The following is a 19,872-nucleotide window of genomic DNA, read 5'->3' on the forward strand; positions in this document are numbered from 1 at the left end:
GCAAATACGTATGTATTATTGTGATCCTGTATGGTTTTTCCTCCACCAAGCTAGTCTGTGCCAAACTACTTTATAGCAAATATGTGAGAACACACAATAGGAAATGTACAGCCTGCATAAAAATCTGATTATAGCATTTTGTGAATCATTTCAGAATCTTTCTGAATTGCAAAGTATCAAGGAATCGATTATATTTCCCACTACTTTTTTACCCACTCTAGTAGAGCTACGAGTAGAGATGAGAAACAATTTCCTTCTGTTTAAGGAATCATTTTTGCATGTAAAACGTTCGAGAGGCACTGACACTTGCTAGACACATTTGAAACTCATCATGGAGAAAAGTGGCTGTACATGCTGAGCACATCTATAACAGCCTCACCTTCAACAGCAGCCTCTCCAGCTGATTTCTCATCTAAAATCATGACCACATGCAAGTCCAGACAACAGCGGATTCATACGGCAGCAGAGGACGGAGAAAACTAAAAGACAGAGAGAGGGGACACCAAACCATCTGACAAACAAGGACAAAAGGCACAACCACTTGTCCACACAACCTTCAGCAACATGACGACAAGTGTCTGCTTTTTGCCCTTGTTCATCACCGCTTTTGTTTCACCTCTCTCACTCTTTCGTATTTTCCTTGGCAGACTGAACACACATCCACACACCCATCAAAGACGACAGTAGTAGGGTCACCACACACAGAACAACTTACTCATGCAACTATGCTTCTAACTACTCAAATAAGCCTAGACAGGGATGGTAAATAAGATTAACCAGATACAAAATATGCAAAGCTGAAATAAAGAATTCAACAAATACCTTGTCCCTGCTCGTAATTAAATGAATAAAACCATTGTGAGAAATCTTTTCCTAACAAAAGTATATCACTTAGCATTAAATGCCATGGCAAAGGTCAAAAAAGACATATATTTCAGGCTGCATCATGTTATTACTATATTTAAAACCATTTGCAGTATGTGATTTTATCAGATACAGTGTACTTGTCACAAACACACTCTGCGGAGCTGTCCATCCAGTCTCGCTCATCCAGACACCCTCACCCTCACTCAGCTCATCTCCAACAAAGACAAAGTGCCTTCCAGGCTCCAGGAGAAAAGTGACATGCAGGAACAAATATTAAAAGGGGCACTGACAGAGGCCCAAGTTGAGAGGAGCTGTGGAAATGGTAAATAACCATCACTCTCCAAGATGGAGAGATACATTTTGGTGACAAAAATGTTTCCCCTCAGTCAGACAGATTTACAGACTCACACCACCCACTTTTGGCTGAGAGATTTTAATTCATTTTCCATCAGAGTGAGCATAATAGCACTTCTACCAGTGAATAGAGGGACTGTCACACACACACACACACACACGCACACACACACAAGCGCAGTGTCATTGTGTCCACCGTGAAATTGTCTCTCTGTCACTGAGAATAAGAAACATGAGACACTGGGAATACAGCTTGAGCGACTCCTGACGACAGAAGACCTCCAACATCTCTTTACATCTGAATGTTTAGAGATGGTTTGCAATTGCGAGTGAAGAATGGATGACATCCAGTTAGTCCAACTTATGCACTCAGTGATGGCTGTTATTTGTAATTAAAATAACCAGATCGTGGTGTATTTAGATACCCCAGCAATACCTTCAAGGCATTCTGCAAGATCCGTGGAGAATGCTTCTCCAATTTAAATAAATAAATAAATAAAAAATAGGGATCCATGCTTCTGGGTTTCTTTTATTCAGGTGAACCAGTGCATATCATGAGATCCCATTCAAAGATGGCCAGGAGGGAAATCTAAACATTTAGGCAGACAAATTGAAACACTAATTACACATTATGGGCAGATTTGAAGCCAGCCGGTTTCACTAATGAGAAGCAACAGAGGAGCTCTCGTCTGCGATAGAGACCTCTTCAGAAGCATGTCCTGGTTACGTCGACAGATTTTTTTACATAGTAAGACATAAAGACTAGGGGTGTTCTTATACATTCAGCTCAAGTTTTCAAACTGGGTTCACAACACTTGTCTATATTACCTACATCTTATATATTCTAGATAATATCTGAACAAAGTTTGAATAAAGAAAAATAAGTATCAATGCCAGTGTGCAATCGAATAAGGAGACTAAAATAAGGAGTGTGATGCAGGATACTGACAGCGCAGGTGTGGATTAAGCTGACTCCTGCATCATTAGTCACTGATTAATCCGTAACTGGCAAGCCTAAAAATCAACGACACAACCCATCAAAACATCACTTATAAAACAAATAGTTCCAGTTCAGAAATCTCACTAGGTAATTTGGAAGCCATTCTAAAATAACTGACATTCCTAGTATTGGTGGTCTCAGGCATTAGCAAGTATAAGAAGTAAATGAGATAGTCATAACAGAGACAAAAAAAATAGCATTTTAAAGCATATCAATTTATATATTTGAGTGTACTGCCCTGACTTCATTCGATTTGTTGCTATAGTGATAAAAAAAAAATGAAAGCTAAAATCTAAAGAGCTGCGATTATTTCAGCATCCCAAACCGCATACCAGCACACTTCACAGCATGCAAAAAAATGGAGCATATATCATTAAAAAGGCACTCATTATTGCAGAGGGGGAAATACAGAAGTGTGTATGGTGTGGGAGGCAACATCAGATCAGCCAGTGAGATGTGCTCAACAATTCCAATGGCTGATTACAGCCTGGCTGTGCTGCTCGATAGTTGCTCAGTAAACATCTCCAAGCAAAGGTTTGAGGTATTTGTTGACTAAGGATGAATTTATTGAGATTACATTTTTAATTTAACCTCTTTTTTAAACAGCTTTGGCAGCTCTGGTAGCCACTTTTTTTCCATAAAACTTCACACATTGGAATGTTCTGAACTCCAATTTAGCTAATCTTCTGAAGCATTTTTGGAGACTGCATCTAAAGCATCTACTTATCTTTTCATCTTTTTTTTGTGGTCAGTCTATTTTGCTTGTTTTTGTAATGGGGATGAGACTAGCTCTATCAGAGCACAGTCAGAGCTATAGATTGTCTACCAACATGGCGACCTGGTTTTCCGCAATCAAATACTATGAACACACTGTTACACCCCTAGTATACACGTCAGCATAGGCATGTTGACAGCAGGAAACTTTAAAAATAAATACAAAAAATCAAATCTGCCACAAAAGTGCAGCTGCAACTCCAAATTAAGTTTTTCACTGCAGACAAAGATCAGTGTGAGCTCTGGAGCCGTCATTGTCTGGGCTGCACTCCTGATCATGATGTCTCTCCTGTGCAAAGCTCCTGATGCACTGCTCATTTCAGCATAGCACTGAGGCCATCACTCTTCCCTCTCTTAATACATTTACAGTCAGTCTCACTTCAGACACCATCAAACACTCAAAACACCCTGCACAGACAGCAGTCATAGACTGCCATCTCACTCGCTCAAACAGAAAATCACATCTTCACTTTATACGTGCTTACATTTTTATAAGACTCTCTCTGTACTGCATGCATTCCACTGTTAAAATATCTACTGACATAGTTGAGAGGAAAAAAAAAAAATGAAATCACGAAACAATCATACATATTCAGCATCTTGACCCGTCTTGTGCACACTCTCCCAATAACACAAGTACACACTACACTAAAATGGTTTAGCAGGTGAAACACTCACAAACACAGTCTCCAGTCTGCCACTCCAGGCACTGGCCGTAAGGGAAGGAGATGACGTAGGCATTGGAGTCCACACAGCGCTTGGTGCTGCCACACCACATACACTCAGTCGCCTGGCTAGTACAGTTCTCACAGCTGACGTGCAGAGAGCAGGGAGTTTTACATGGACGGGCATTCCGGCTCTCTGTCAAAGAAGAACAAGGTCTATATCAAATATCATAAAACCGTTTCAAAGTCAAAATGTGGGGGAACAGCGTCGGTTACAAATCTAGAATGTATAGTGATAACTGTGATAATGGGTAGTTATGATTTCAAAAGAAATGGAATGAAATCAGAAAAACAAGGAGCTAAATCAGAAAACCCAAAATGTAGTTGATCAGTCAAGACTTCTGCCTTATTCCTTTGTTTTCTCTTGGATCTACAAGGCTGATTTGGGCTTGCAATTTGGATAAAAGAAGAACTGACAAAATTCAGGCTTCAGGTTTTAAGATCTTGTAATGAGACTGGCTGTGGACAACCATGAGAAATGTTGAGCTTAAAAATATGTGGGGGCGGGGCGGGGGGCGGGTTTCCTTAGGAAGGCAGTGCTCACAGTTGCGGGGAGGCAGGACATGCTGGTCAACACTGTTTGCCAGAAAGCAACTCTGTTTTTAATCTATGCACATAATAAGTAAGCATAGCACTCCATTTAGCATGTAGATGGGTGTAAGTTGTGCAGTTCCAGCAGTTAATGACAGCATTTCTCTAGCTAGCTTGCTGTGCTTATTCTCTGGACAGTAAAAAAAAGAATTCGGGGGAGGGTTTTAGAGGGGGCATACCATGTTTTGCAGTATAATCCAGCACTAAAAGTTTAACAAATTGCTCTAGACATGTATTCTCATTATGAGATCATGTGGGACTGTGTGACTACTACTGTTTTTGCAAGACAATCCACTTTTGTTCACTTTAATAGGTAACAGCATTGTGTTAGATGCTATTATGTGACAATTTTAGATTATTTAGATATATTTGAGATTATTTAACAACTCTTTATATTTCATGGCAAGCATGTCAATGATGGCAATTCATGGCTATAAGCTTCTGATACCTGGTAAAAGCAGTAAAAACTCAGTAACCAATGTCTTTGCTAATCAAGTACATTTAGGGTACGTGACCAAACTACCACTTTAATGAAGGTGGCAAAAAAAGGAAAAACAAAGGAGCCTAAATAAAAAGAGTCAAAGGGTGTTAGGCTGGGTGTGAGGGACAGGGGCAGACACCAACCAACTCCTTTCTCGCAGATGAGTCCGTCAGCATTGGCATTGCAGGGGTTGGCCCTCAGGCCTGAAACTTGCGCTCTCTCCAGGTAGGCACAAAAGCCTGAGTCATTGGGCTCTCCGGGCAACCACTGCAGAGACGTGTTAGTGAAAGGAGAGTTGTCCTCCCAGCCCCAGTAAGACACATTAATCTTCCTCAGGCCGACCCAGGGGGACAACTTCTGCAGAAACAAACAGACTTGGAGGGTGAAGAACCATCATGAAGAAAGCACAATGACAGGTATCTGTTCATTTGCACACTCTCTCAGACACACACAGAAGGGCTAGAAAGATGCATCACAGAGAATCAATGTGAAGGAAGCAATTCAACTGCATTAATTCAAGAAATGCTAAAAATGATAAAAATTATACTCAAAGTATGCACCATTTTTTGGCGAAATAAAATGTTTGGGTATTTTCAGAAGTAAACGAACCCAAAATGCTTGTACTGCCTTACTGTCTATATCATACTGCTTTGTAAATAGTATATTTAGTCACATTTATGGATTCAATGTATTTTTTTATGTTAAAATAATTCTGAGTCTGTGTTAGCTGTGTGATTTGCTAAAACAGCAAATCAAAATCAAGACCTAGGAACAAAAACGATCCTCATTTGCATTTTAGAGTACTGATGAGTACAGCAGCCATTTTTGTTGCAGTGTCTGAATCATAAAAATGAAATTCCAAAGGGATTTAATACAGCACTGGTTATTCTGAATGAACTCCACAGATCTATAGATTAGCTTAAAATATACCAACATGCATTGCAAGTCTTTTGATACTAAGTAACAGACAGGCAATGTTAACCGTAGCCAGTGAGCCACTAAAAATGAAATTTATCAGAACCCTCCACTCTCTGTAGCAATGTAGAAAAACACTATCTGGTAACTGCCAAGTACTGCTACATGAACCGACAACGAAACGTTTACTATAGTCAAGTTTTGTCAAGTCATGCTGGTTTGTTTATGCTAGTGGTTCTTCACCTACAGGTTTAACTACATTATTGCTCTATCCCTATGCGTTTTGGTTGGGTTAGGTTAGAGCAAAAACCTACACAATCTGGGGGTCCCTGGTTTACATGATTGGTGAGTACTGATGATAAAAAGGATCCAAACTAATTTATTTACCTATTTAGTTCTTTATTCTCCTGCTATAATGGTAAACTATACAGTCCTCACCTGTACAGCACAATAACAATGAGGAAGAATGGATTCATTTCAGTTACATCCACTGTGAACTGTGATGGTTCATGATACACTGAACCGCTCCCTAAAGCAGTGATTCCCAAATCGGTTCTCAGGGACTCCCAGACAGTCAAAGTATAAGTTAGGTTGGAGCAAAAATCTGGATAATTTGGGGATCCCTGAGGGCCTGTTTTGAGAACCACTAAACTGAACAACTAATCAAACAGAACCATTACGATGCCACAGATGTACACTAATAACTCTAAACATGCACCTTCTCCTGCTGTTGGTACTTCTGCAGCTCCTCCAGTATGAAGTCCACTTGTTTGGCAGTAGAGAGGGAGGCAATGATGCCACCCAGGTTCTTGCAGTAGTGTCTGGCATTATCATAGCTCTCTCTGCTGGAGTTGATGCGCAGGCAGGCATCTCCCACATGACTCCAGCCGTCTCCACACAGCTTGGCTGTAAAGTGACAGGGAAAGGCAGTCAGGTGAGTATCTTTCACAGAGTTCATCAATTCAGCTAACCTAAAGCCATTTACTCTCGCTGTGCAGTCCTGAGAGCTCACAGCATAAAACTCCACATAGTGAAAACTTGAACATCAGCTTCTATCAAAAACGAGTATCAAAACAAAACCAAATCCAAAACAACCCAATTGCTAATTCAGGCGGAGTGGCCAATAAATTGAATTTGCATAGCAGTAAATTCTCAGAGCGCACAAACAGATTGAATGATTTTATAAATTTACAATTCACAATTCCAGAGAGGAGACATAAGCAGCTCTGAACACAAAGCTAGTCATCTCTCAAAGCATACCAACCTCAACTATCCTACCAAAGTAGAAACACCACAAGATGTTAGTCAGCAGAGACCCAGTTTTCATAAAAAGAGCACAACAAGCTCTCGACCTATTTCCCTGCGAGAAGAGCAAAAATGCATGCATGCAAGTGTGTGTGAAAGAGAGACACTGTAATAAGCATCAAAACCAGATCACACACAGAATATCAACAATTCCTAAGAGGCCAGTGAGGCGTGAAATCTGAATTATGCATCAGATATTGGCATCATTTCTTCACATCATCTGAGAAAGAAAAAAAAAAAAAAAAAAAAAAAAAAAAGATGTCCTCAGGTCTATTCCTAAGGTCCTGGCCACCAGGAATTGGGGCAAACAGAGCTTGTACAATTTCACGACATTGAGCAAAGTCCATGAATATATCAAAAATAGATTATTTCTGCATGACCATTGCTGAGATTTTGAACTGCAGGTCTCAGGTAAGGAGATAAGTGCTGATTAAATGATTCTAAGCTAACATGATCTAAAATGATAGTAGCAACATCCATCAGACAGCCTGGGTACCTTACCAGGGAGGGCGTGGCATTCATGCTGCTGGTGATCCCATTGGCAGTTGAGATTTAAGGAGCAGCTCTTGCAGTTGGCCAGCTTGCTGCATATCTGCTCATTTCTGATGGAGCATTTAGTGAAATTTTTCACACTCTGCAAGAAGAGGGCACAAGTAAGGAAAAACTAGTTAACTGAGTTAACATGTATGTAAGGACCCACATCTTTGTTTATAAGCTCCAAACACTCACATTCACCGCGAGAGCTTAAAGAGACTGCCATTTTATTGTTTTTCCATACTGTGTACTGAATCAAATGTTTATCTTAAACTTCAGAAGAATGTCAAACAACTATATAATGTTAAAATTAGCACTTCTGACCAGCTTGCTCTACACAAACTTGGAGTAAATGATCTGAACATGCTAACATTTCCTGCTCTCCCGTTCACAGACATTTTCCTAACAGGTGTTAGGCTCAAGTGCAAGTTCTTTTAAGTAGGTCACATTTTTTTAACCCTCTTGAAGCCCATGCATATTTACAACCAGTTTTTCACAGTTAACTTACTGAAATCGGTCATGTAGCCACTGCAAATTACACATTCACTCAGACGGTGGCATATTTAACCAGTGAAATTTATGCTCTGTGGTTTAACTTGGTTACTGGAGTATTTCACTCTCAGTCACTCTCTGGAATTTCACTGTCATGGGCATATTTCACCTAGTTTTGGCATATTCCACTGTAGGTAGCCTTTCAGCACTGTTTGCCAGGCTAGTTATCAAATGGCACTACTGCTGTACTGTACAATATTAATCCCCCAATAAATCCAAATTATATCACAAGTATCTTAAATTTTACACTGACTGAATCAATCTAAAGTTTTAAAAGAAACTAAACTTTAAATCACCTGACATCTCAGATAACGTTACCAGCCCAGTCAGACCTTAACTTACTTCAGCTTGCATGTTTTAGGTGGTCAACAGCATGTTTTGAAAGTAAAATGTCATGTCTGTAATCATAGGCTGATTACAAACATGCTAAACACACTTATGTCATAAGTTTTATTTCATTCAATCTATACAATTAGTTCTATAAAATGAATTTGACATTGATGCGATGGTTCATGTTTGCTGCTTAATTGGAGTTGTGTCTGACCTGCTGAATAACATTTCCTTTCTCATCTATTTTCCTTGATTTTTCTCTGATCTGTGAGCTGGTAGTCATGTAGATCCACATGACAGTCATCTCTGCAAATGTATTTAATGAGACCATAAGATACAAATCAGGCAAGTAAACTAGCCTAAACTGACAAATTTTGCCACAATGGCAGATCACCCTTAAGACATGCTTCATGCCTTTATATACAATACTATTTACATTTCCCAAGTAATCTAACTTTACATGTCTCTAAAAGATAGTTCAAATCTATACATCACATTTTTATGATGGATGTAAGTCACCAAAAATGCCAGGAGACAGATAAGCTCACTGTACCATTGTGTCTGATAAGGAGACAGAGGAGGCTGATTGGGTTTTTGCTTAGTTAGACAGCAATGATAACACAAAAGTAAGTTCAAAATCCAATTTTTAAGAATCATTGTTCAGCAAAGTGTCTTCATGGTCACTTTGGCTTGTTTACTGAATGGACTACTAATTTTGTGGCCTAAGTTGAAGTTCCATGGCTTGTAAAGTAACTTTGATTAGCAGACAAATCTCATTGAGGATGATGACCTGGCAAGTTATTTCAGTTTTTTTATAGTAAACTGATATATACTTCCAGCCATGCAGGTCTTATAGGAATCAGCCAAACTGGTGAGCTATTGGCTATCTCTGTCTCTCAGGTCCATGTTTCTCTCATTTTAATCAAGTGATGGAGCATGCACTCAGCTTCTTTACCTGCATGGAATTAAATCCAAATAATTGTTTATATTTGTGTAAACCCTGTTTTCCACAGTTCACTTGACAGTTGTCAAAGAAAGGGCTAACTTTCAAAATCAAAGTGGGAGAGTGGCTATAAAATGGTTTTCAGTAGCTCATAACATCAATCATTAAGTAACTGCCATTTTCTCCCGGCCTTATGATGTTTTCAAAAATGTTTTGCTTAAATAAGCCTCTAAATCTGAAAATTGTTTGGAATCCATAAAAGTGTGTCAGTTCTAGTGGGGTCTAAATGCTTACAAAAGAAAGCTTAGGAATATTAAATAAGGAAAAAAAAATCCAAACATAATGAACCACTACTCAAGTATTCTGATTATTTAGGCAAGCCCCAGATAACTTAAAGTAATCTCATAGCAGTTATTTATTAATTCATAATAGTAATTCAATAATCAGCTTCAAGGTGACTAAATGAATAACAGGTCTGTTGTATAAAGGATGAATGTAACAGAAATATCAACAGTTAAGAGACTGGCCTGCAGTAACATAATCCAAGTCAAGTAAGAAGAGTAGTGTTTGGTTCCCTCTACAGGACTACTTACAGCAGTGCAGTTGCTGAAGGCGGAGATGCATTTCTTGTCATCACACCACTGACAGCCATTAGTGTTAGCAGTACAACTGGTGCAGTCCGAGAAACGGTGACACCTCTCATCCACTGTAGCTATGAGAAATAGATGGAGTGAGACAAGTCCAGAGCAACAGAAAGAAAATGATGATACAAAGCGAGAGAATATGGGTTCAAAAATGATTAATGCCATGATGCTGTCAAATGTGCATTAATCTTAAGAAAAAAAGACATCCTTAAATAACTTCAGAGAGGAACTGCTGACAAACGTCCACAGGAACCGCTTAATGTCTCAGAAGTTGAAACAAGCTAAGATTATAAACATTCAGCACTTGAAGCTCCCTCCTTTCCTCTCCATTTATGTCCAATCAGCAGCCTTCAAAATGCTGTAAGGCCTCAAAGCAGCCATCTCTACCTCTCTCTCGCTCGCTCTCTAGACAGCCTTTTATTCAATAATTAAGGGACTCTCTCTATGTCCCTGTTTCACTACAGAAAAAGGTCTTTCTCCAAGTGCTGGCAGGGACTTTTCCATTCTAAACCATAGGGTGGAACTTAAAAGCCAGCAATTAGCAGAGAACAGCACTGCCACCGCACAACCAGAGCCCCTTCACAAAGAAGTACATGTGCACCCTGCATGCCTGTGTTTAGCTGAAGGTACCATGAGGCTTTGTCTGGCTGGCTTTTGACAAGCAGGTCAAGATCAAACAAGAACGAGAATGACAGAGGGCCATGTTTTCTCCCTCTCATTACAAGCGTGGAAAGGACACGGCTCTGAGCTGCACACGGTCTAGTCAAACTTTGCGCTTGGCTCAATGTGAAATACAGTAGGTATACAGACAATGACTCCAACCCATTCGTGACTGGAGCCCTCTCACTTCGTCATTCAGCTTGCGGATTTTTGTTACAGTGGAGGCACTTAAGGGTAAGAGTAGCTTTCCACTTGGCTATTTTAAAAGACTGCTGCACATTGATGTATCCATAAACCTCCTGCGAGCACTGCCCAGTGTAGTCTGCTGAAGACACTGCTTTAAGAGTCACTTAAAAGCTGTATTTGAATTAAAGGGTGTTACCACCGATTCTAGTAACACACAGCAGAGAAGCAGCTGACGATTTGACAATTTGAAGGGTCAAACTGGAAACAGTATAAAAAAAATGAGTGTCATTAACTATATCATATTAAGGCATCATTATCGCATTGATTTTGTCAGCCTTATAAATAATATAATGTAACGTTTTGAACAAGTCTGTGTCATTTTACCACAAAGACAAGTAATTCTTCAATTAGCCTTACAATTACCTGAATGCTAAAAATAATGATCAATATGCAAACACTCCTTGATGTTGCAGCATTTGGCTGGTTAGCATGAAAAAATGCCTTTTTGAAAAAGAAAAAAACAACCAACCAACCAACCAAAAAGAAAAACAGATTTCCTTTTGGTTACTTAGAATTGCAGCAGGTGAGGGCTGTGGAAGGAGTGTGCACAAGTTTGTACCACAGCAGAAATGGAAGCAGCACCTACCAGGCTTGGCAGGGCAGAAGGGAGCAGGTATGGTGTTGCTGGAGAACCTGGGTTCCCAGGAGACACAGCGTGTTCGTCTCCACATACAGCGCACCCCTGGACCTGCAGCCTCACACCGCTCCTGCCCCAGAAACGCTTCACAACTGGGCGGCCTGTAGATCAGCACATCATTCAACAGAACGCTGGAGAAACCGCCAAACACATACATAGACCTGCAAAAACAGAGACAGAGCGAGTCAAGGCATGTGGGCAGAAATGCAAAAAAATAATAGAAACAAATTGTCTGGTAACTACAACAATACTGCCTCTATACACACACCCACACACACACACCCACACCCCAGTAAGTTGATAAATAAACAGGACTGGCAAATGATTAAAACATTCAACCACAATTATTTGCATTATTGATTTGACTTTCTATTTACAAAGAAGTGCATTTTTAATAACAGCATGTATGGACAAAACATTGCGCGCACACACAGGTATACAAATCTTATCCGCAAAGGGTCAGTGGGTGCAGGTTTTCATTCTAACAAAGCAGGAAATCACAATCAAATGCCTGATGCTTGAGAGGAACTGGTTAAACTAGTGGAATCATGTGTGCTTCAGTTCATTTTGAGTGAAAACTTGCAGCCACACCGGCCCTTTGCACATACAATTGGACACCCCTGACACATGTGCATACCTAGACATATATGTACACTATATTGCCAAAAGTATTTGCTCGTCTGCCTTCACACGCATATGAAATTGAGTAATATCCCATTCTTAATCCACAGGGTTTAATATGATGTCGGCCCACCCTTTGCAGCTATAACAGCTTCAAATCTTCTGGGAAGGCTTTCCACAAGATTTAGGAGTGTGTTTATGGGAATTTTTGACCATTCTTCCAGAAGCACATTTGTGAGGTCAGACACTGATGTTGGATGAGAGGGCCTGGCTTGCAGTCTCCACTCTAACTCATCCCAAAAGTGTTCTATCAGGTTGAGGTCAGGACTCTGTGCAGGCCAGTCAAGTTCTTCCACACTAAACTCGCTCATCCATGTCTTTATGGACCTTGCTTTGTGCACTGATGCGAAGTATTGTTGGAACAGGAAGGGGCCGTCCCCAAACTGCTCCCACAAAGTTAGGAGCATAAAATTGTGCAAAATCTCTTGGTCTGCTGAAGCATTAAGTTCCTTTCACTGGAACTAAGGGGCCGAGCCCAACTCCAACTCCTGAAAAACCATACACCATTATCCCCTTAGCCAAACTTTACACTTAGCACAATACAGTCAAAGTACCATGCTCCTGGCAACTGCCAAACCCAGACTCGTCCATCAGATTACTGGATGGAGAAGTGTTATTCGTCACTCCAGAGAGCACGTCTCCACTGCATTCAACGCTTTGTACTATACTTGGTGATGTAAGGCTTGGATGCAGCTTTTCGTATGTCTAGTCATGACCATTTTTAGTGCATTTGGATGATCATCTGGAGAATTTTTTTTTCCCCAAACAAATATGAGGCTTTGGTAATGGAGAATTAGGTTGTGGGTTCATTCTCATGTAGAAATAGCTTTATTTAGAGCAACACAGACGTTAACAGAAATATCAGAAGGAATACAAATTGTATGTATGTATATATATATGTGTGTGTGTGTGTGTGTGTGTGTGTGTGTGTGTGTGTGTGTGTGTGTGTGTGTGTGTGTGTGTGTCATGCACTACCACTTCATTACTAACCCATTACTGGTGACAGCAGTATGTCCAAAGCGATTAACATCTCTGTGCAGGTTTGGTCTGGGGAGAACCTTCCACTCATCACATGCTGTGGAAAATTGGAAAAGACAAAAAACACAAAGATCATGAAAACCATTAAGCAAACTAAGGGAGCACTGAAAATCCACATCTACAACTAAACAATCACATACCAATGTCATAGGCAAGGAAGTCAGCAGAGAAGCACTTGGCTCCAGTGCTTAGTGACGTGTCGTTGTGAGTGTTTCCTCCAAAGATCAACAAAGTACCTCCCAGCAGGACAGCTGAGTGGAGGTACCGTGGGTAACTACTCTCCCTCAGAATAGTCCTAAAATACAACAGAAAAACTGACAGAGTATAGACACCCAACAAACTATGCTAAAAACCAAACATTTGTGCAGTCTTCCCTTAGAGATTCAGGTGTCAAAAGTGGAGCAGAACATTTATGACAATTATAAAGTGAATGTTTACGTAGAATAAGTTTTTGTTATTCACATTGAGCAGGACATGTTTTGAAGTAGTAATAAAATTGTAAAAGATGTTTTTGGGTTTTGAATCCCACTTAACACTTGGTTTAAAAAAAAAAAAAGATTTCAAATCACTTGTCATGTCCTTTGTAGAAACAGTGATACAGCTTCACACAACCATCTGCAGTGACGGAGCAAGAGAAAGTTTTCATTTACTATTGCTCATTTTCATTATCAGTAAATTTATGTTAGCTCTTTTGTTTCAAATTGTTGTAGGCCTTTTCAACTTTTGTTCTTTTCTCATTCAAATTTTTCTCTCTCAGGCAAATAACAAAAGTGGTACCTTTGGCTGAAAAATTTCAGTGCCTTAAATTTCGGTGCATCTCCACAAATGATCTGTTTATCTGTCACATTTTGTTTACCAGCCATTTTATTTGTCATATGACATCCTGAACAAACAACATAAATGCACTATGGTGTGATTTTTTTTATTAAGGTGAAATACAAACCTGTAAATTTCTAAGTCGAACAATTTTGTTTGTTAACTCTCTAGGAAAAACATTTTAAAAACAACATGACCATCAACTGCAACCTGCACAAGTCAACTGGCCTACACTTATTAAAAAAAAAAGAAAAGGTTTCTAGGAGCTGTGGGATTTCTTTTTCTCCCCAACAGTAGAGTCCTTCTAAAAGGGTATTCTCACAGTCCATGGTAGACAAGTTGTCATACAAATGATGATAATATTGGAAGAATTCAATTATGTACCCCTGTACCCACAATTACAAAGCTATCATCTAAGCTTGTGTGTGTTTATGGTCACTCACCAAGTGCGAGTGTGTACCTCATAACGGTACAGGTCATCCACAAGGCTATACTTGTTAGCAGGCAGGGACTTGTAGCCTCCATGGACAAAGACAGACTTACTGCCACTATCATACACACTGCTGTGGCCATAGCCCCCCTGAACTGTTGCTCCTCTTGTCTCGGGGACCAGCCATGTGTTTGTTCCTGTGGTCAGAGTTGGAAAACCATGACATTTTAATACAGCAGTAATGATGCAGAGTGTTCAAGATGCGAGAGTTTTATTGTGATATGCAAAGCAGAACAGGCAGTTACACTGTACAATGAAATGTGTGTGTACTGCACAGCTGAAACAACCACAGCCAGCCCCCCCCCCCACAAAAATCAGTGTGCTTTCAGTTCAGGTTTGTGTTTGTTCCGGAAAGGCAAGTTGGCTTCTTGCTGATGTTAACATCAATATAATTATCCAGGCTTGGCCTCAGAGATTTCGAATGATTACATGCTGTTTAAGAAGTAACATAATACTGCTTCATAAATGAGCTCACCAATTACATCTGACTCTTTACTTCCCCTAGAAATTTACCTACACTCTCAAGGGACATCACGCTTATGAGAATGGATTTACAGTCTACTTGTCATACTGCACCGGCATTTTCTCCAGTATTTCATAGAAGAGTTTTTGATATAACTATTAATATACCAGTAGCACTTAGGCACACCCACTCATGGTAGAGTCTAGGGGCTTGTTAAAGGGCCCATATCCAGCATTTTTCATGCATATTAACTTCGGACGTTTGTGTGGTTTTATGCGCCAAAACTAGCCTTGATTAATTTTTACATGACAATTTCCAGAACTTTTTTTATCTGTGTGAATTTAAAGGGCTGTTTCTGTTACTGCACCTTTAAGGCTAAAATATGTAAATGAGTTCTGTTCTGATGGGTTGTCCTGTATTGTGCCTCAATCACAAAGCAGACTGTGCTGAAACCCTCCTTACAACTTCATCAAGAATGTACAGGGCTAAACTAATGTAGACACATCTACAGAACTTCTGTTTTTTCATAACATCACAAATTTACAATCATTTCAAAACAGGCTGTTTTTGCTGTCAAGTTTCTATAATAAAAAGAAAATCTAAGTTTGCACTGTAGGGGTCCTTCAAGTGGTAAAGAACTGTTATTCAAAGCTTTTAAAGTAACTTACAGATCACGTTCACCTCAACCCAAGAGCTCTCTCTCTAGAAAAACAAGAGAGCAGAAAACAGGCTTTCTGCAAGGAGCTACGCTGCCATCTACTGACTGTGTAAGTAACTGTACTCAATTACCACTGCACTCAAGACCACTGCGTAAATGATTTATGATAAACTCTAACAGCCATTATCATAAATCAGCCTAATATCACACCTAAAACCCAAGCTGTTCATTGATTCCAGACTCTGAACAGAGAACACGCCATCATTCTATTCCAGAATAAAATCCAAAGTGGATATGGTGCTCTGACTAACACTGTTAATTATTTGAAATCATTTTTCTTGCTGATGAGCACCCACTCAGTAACATACTTACTGATGTTGTACTCCTGCACATTGCTGATGTAGCTGTAGATGGAGGAGTAGCCAAAGATGACCACCATCACTATGTCGCCTATGTCCAGCTCAGCTATGTGTGCAGAATGGCCCTCCACAGCATAGACCTGACCATGAGCAGGTGTGCTGGGAGTCCGTCGAGACCACAACTTGTTGGGTATGTTGAACACCCACAACTCATCCGTTACATTACCAGAGCCCATTTCCAACTTCCCTCCAAACATGTAGAGGTCATCCTGCAGGGAAAAGGATTAAAATCTGAATGAGGTGTGACAAAGACAGGGACAGCATGTTTCCATGAACAAGTCTAGGGCTGCAGCTAATGAGAAGAGATTTAGCACAGCTCACGAGACCTTCACAATTTGTGAAGACACTATGGGTTTTAACTTCAGGTGCAGTAACTTGCATACATATTGTGAGTCGCAGAAAATTATTCAGACTGCACGGCGCAATAAAGTTGAGCATCTTTAGAGCATGCTTTGGTACAAAGCAATTTTGAGTGGCTTAAAAACTATGATCACTTCCCCGTTAGCTGACAATAGCTGTCCATCTTACAGAGGCCTTTACAACAATCATCTTAAAGATGATACTCAAACAGAACATAATTTACACAGTAAATACAGGCACTGTTTTCGGTAAAACTGCGGGATTAACTCCAAGTCAGCGCTAACCTTACTGGCATGGGGACTAAAGTTTTTTTGAACATGTGTGTGTGTCCTTTTTCAGCCCTTAGCTACACCGTAAAAATATGCAGCTTTTAAACTTAAAAAAAAAAATAACAGGTTATTGTAAAAATTTGACTTTTGAGTTTTTTTTGAGTTCACCGAGCTTGTAACATGAAGTTAAAAGAAGAATAATTTGCACTGAACATTTGTTACCTTATTATCTGAAGGGCAATGAACTTAACATTTCAAGTTAAACTGGTTACTTTAAGTTTAAAATCGGTATTAATTTTTACAGTGTAAAAAAAGCCATTAAGCCACTGGATAAGACAGAGCTCTAAGAAGTGGACAGATGTCAACCTTGCACACTTCTTCAGAGCTATATTAAGCTTCAGAGAAAAGTTTCATGAGTTCTGTTACCTGATAGAGCGTGAGGGAGTGGCCATATCTCGACAGAGGCGCACTACTGCTGACTACAGTGTTCCATGTGCCACTATCCAGATTATAACTGCAGAAAATAAAGAAATGATCTTCAAACAGCCCCCAAAAAAAACTCTACTCTTAATAAACAAATTCAGGTTCATAATACTTACTTTAGAATCATCTGGAAGTTGCTATAGTTAAATGTGTAGCCACCGACTACCCACATGACCTTCTCCTGAACCACTGCTTTATGGGATGCCCTGCCTAGTGATGTCCCAAAAGGCTTCACTGTGGGCATGACCCAATATGACTCAGTAGAGGGCACTGTCAGAGAGCAATCTGGACCTATGAGAAGGCGAGGAACAGTGAGGCAAAGAATGAGAGAAAGTAATCACCTGGCATCACTCTGGTTTTCTAATCCAGAGAGAACGTACATTTTCACCAACTGTCTTTCACTGCACTGAATATGTAACATGTTTACATAATCTCTGTATCAGATTTGCCTTTTTTCTATGTCCCCTCCCACAGGGCCATAGCGTGAGTAAGCTGTAGAAGTCCCTTTTCACTGGTCCTCGCGGGACAGCCTAATGTCAACGCTATACAGAATTAATTAGGGCTTTGCCACATAACTATTATCATGGGACACTGTGATGAGCCCACAAGGTAGAGGAGGATGCTGCAGTGTTGCAGGGGTGGGAAAAACATGCATTGCTACTGCATCACCAGCAGGGTGAGACGGCAGCAAGCTATTTATATTTACTATCCACTTTCTCTGAGAAGAGAACCAAATAGCTTTTACCATTGCACTGTTTCTTACTGTCCTAGACAATGCTTAAGTGAAGAAAACAGATACTGCAGTACCTTGCCAGCTGTCATTGCACACGCACAGCTTTTCCCCAGTGAGGTCACAGTAGCCATGGTCCGGGCTGCCACAGTTGTTTCTGCAGTAAGGGATGTCACAGGCCTCACCCTTCCAGTATTTATCACACTCACAGTACACACGGCTCGCGATGGAGTTGGAGGTGGTGCACTTTCCATGGCCTGAGCAGTTATTTGGGCATGAGTTTATCCTTTTAGAAGAGAGACAAAAAACAGGCATGGACAGAAAAAAAGACTGATTACTTAGTTGAGTATTCAAATAAGGTATGCATAGTTTGGAACTTCAAACAATTAAATGAAATAATGATGTATGGTCTTGTGATTATCCTTCATGTAAAAAAGCCACCAGAGGAGTTATGCCACATAAACATCCCTAATTGCAACAGTAATCATTTTATCCATTTTAACATGCAGAACCAGAGCTTTGTGTGCTACCATGTTTTCCCTCATTGTACAGTGACCAGCCACTTCATTAAGTACATGCCTGTTTCTACACTCATTATGCATTTTATCAGCTCCTACCTCCAGGAGTACTGCTGTGTCTGATCCACTCATACCAGTGTAACAGACACCAACATACCACACCTCTACCTCTATGTCTATGTCACTATAGTGCTGAGAAAGTTCTAGCACCTACACAATACCTGCTCTGAAGTGGTCCTGTGAGGGTCCTGATCATTGAAGAACAAGGTGAAAGGGGGCTAACAGTAAGCAGGGAAAAAAGACAGACTACAGTCTGTAATTGTAGATCTATAAAATGTACTTTTATAAGAAGTGGACCTAATAAAATGGACAAAGAATGTAGATGCAAAGTAGGTGAACATTATGAAGTGGCTGGTTGGTGTATATAATATGTAAGGCTTCTATTCTCGTTGGATGGTCTATGTTTTTTTGTTTTTTCTCTGATTGAGTGTGTGAGCTCATTCAGAACAGAGATCGAGAAGTGCTTCTCAAGTAATGATTAACCTCAGCTGATGTATGGAATATTCCTATTTATACATTTTCTTGGTCAAAAAGTGAATGAAGTGAATTAATTGTTTCAGCCTTTAGGTGATCAACTATCTCTCCACATATTGGGGAAGAAGAAAAGATAAAATATGAAATGTGCCATAACTTTTTATGCACAGAACACATTTTACTTTTTTTCCCACTCTATTATGTTAAATTCAGCAAATAAACAGTGACTGTACTGAAATTGGATTAAGCATGTTCTCTGTAAAGAATTTTACTTAGAAATTCAACAAAACTTAATTTAACTAGGCATGCCCAAACTTCAACATGACTGCATAAATCATTAAAACAAAAAGATGACAAATTTGTACAGTGCAAGTTATTGTACACCATGAGTTATTGTTGTATAAGTGAATTTTACAGAAAAAAGATTAAAATGCCCATCCTTATAAAGAAAGTAGGCTCTACTAGGGATGAGGCAGGTGAATTTAATGTGGTTAAGCCTGCGAATACACAAAGAAAGAAGTTGCTAAAGATATGCAGGGAGAGACTGACTGAGACCCTTGTGTGATTACACGCTACAGTGGTAAGTTTCAGAATGAGCCTCCAACAGTACAGAGCTCACAGCAGAGCAGCATTAACCTGGCTGCCCTGAAGAGGAACAGTACTCACGAGTAAAAGATCTCAAATCCAGTCAAGTTGTAGGCTGCATCACTGAAAAAGTGCAGGAGTGCATAGCCAGAGTTGGTCTCCACTTCAGGTACTGTCTCGTTCCCCGGGACCTCTGGGACAATGAGACCACTGCAGGCCAGTTACAATTAAATACATTAGTCAACGAGACATAACGTTTCATCCTTTAAT

The 19,872-nt window shown here is 40.0% G+C and overlaps 1 protein-coding gene across 1 annotated transcript in view; it reads right to left on the minus strand.

Moving 5' to 3' along the window:
* atrnl1b (attractin-like 1b) overlaps window positions 1-19,872 on the minus strand; it is a 116,489-nt gene that overhangs the window by 79,485 nt on the left and 17,132 nt on the right. The window contains exons 4-17 of the mRNA XM_017695966.2: window positions 19,684-19,812; window positions 18,043-18,251; window positions 17,352-17,526; window positions 17,179-17,266; window positions 16,077-16,332; window positions 14,537-14,720; window positions 13,418-13,572; window positions 13,230-13,314; window positions 11,508-11,719; window positions 9,965-10,083; window positions 7,514-7,646; window positions 6,426-6,613; window positions 4,936-5,149; window positions 3,674-3,856 (exon numbers count right to left, since the gene is read on the minus strand). Of these exons, the coding sequence (XP_017551455.1) occupies window positions 3,674-3,856; window positions 4,936-5,149; window positions 6,426-6,613; window positions 7,514-7,646; window positions 9,965-10,083; window positions 11,508-11,719; window positions 13,230-13,314; window positions 13,418-13,572; window positions 14,537-14,720; window positions 16,077-16,332; window positions 17,179-17,266; window positions 17,352-17,526; window positions 18,043-18,251; window positions 19,684-19,812 (2,330 nt within the window). The remainder of the gene's footprint in view (window positions 1-3,673; window positions 3,857-4,935; window positions 5,150-6,425; window positions 6,614-7,513; window positions 7,647-9,964; window positions 10,084-11,507; window positions 11,720-13,229; window positions 13,315-13,417; window positions 13,573-14,536; window positions 14,721-16,076; window positions 16,333-17,178; window positions 17,267-17,351; window positions 17,527-18,042; window positions 18,252-19,683; window positions 19,813-19,872) is intronic.

Source organism: Pygocentrus nattereri, chromosome 13, assembly GCF_015220715.1.
Source record: "Pygocentrus nattereri isolate fPygNat1 chromosome 13, fPygNat1.pri, whole genome shotgun sequence".
Classification (NCBI taxonomy): domain Eukaryota; kingdom Metazoa; phylum Chordata; class Actinopteri; order Characiformes; family Serrasalmidae; genus Pygocentrus; species Pygocentrus nattereri.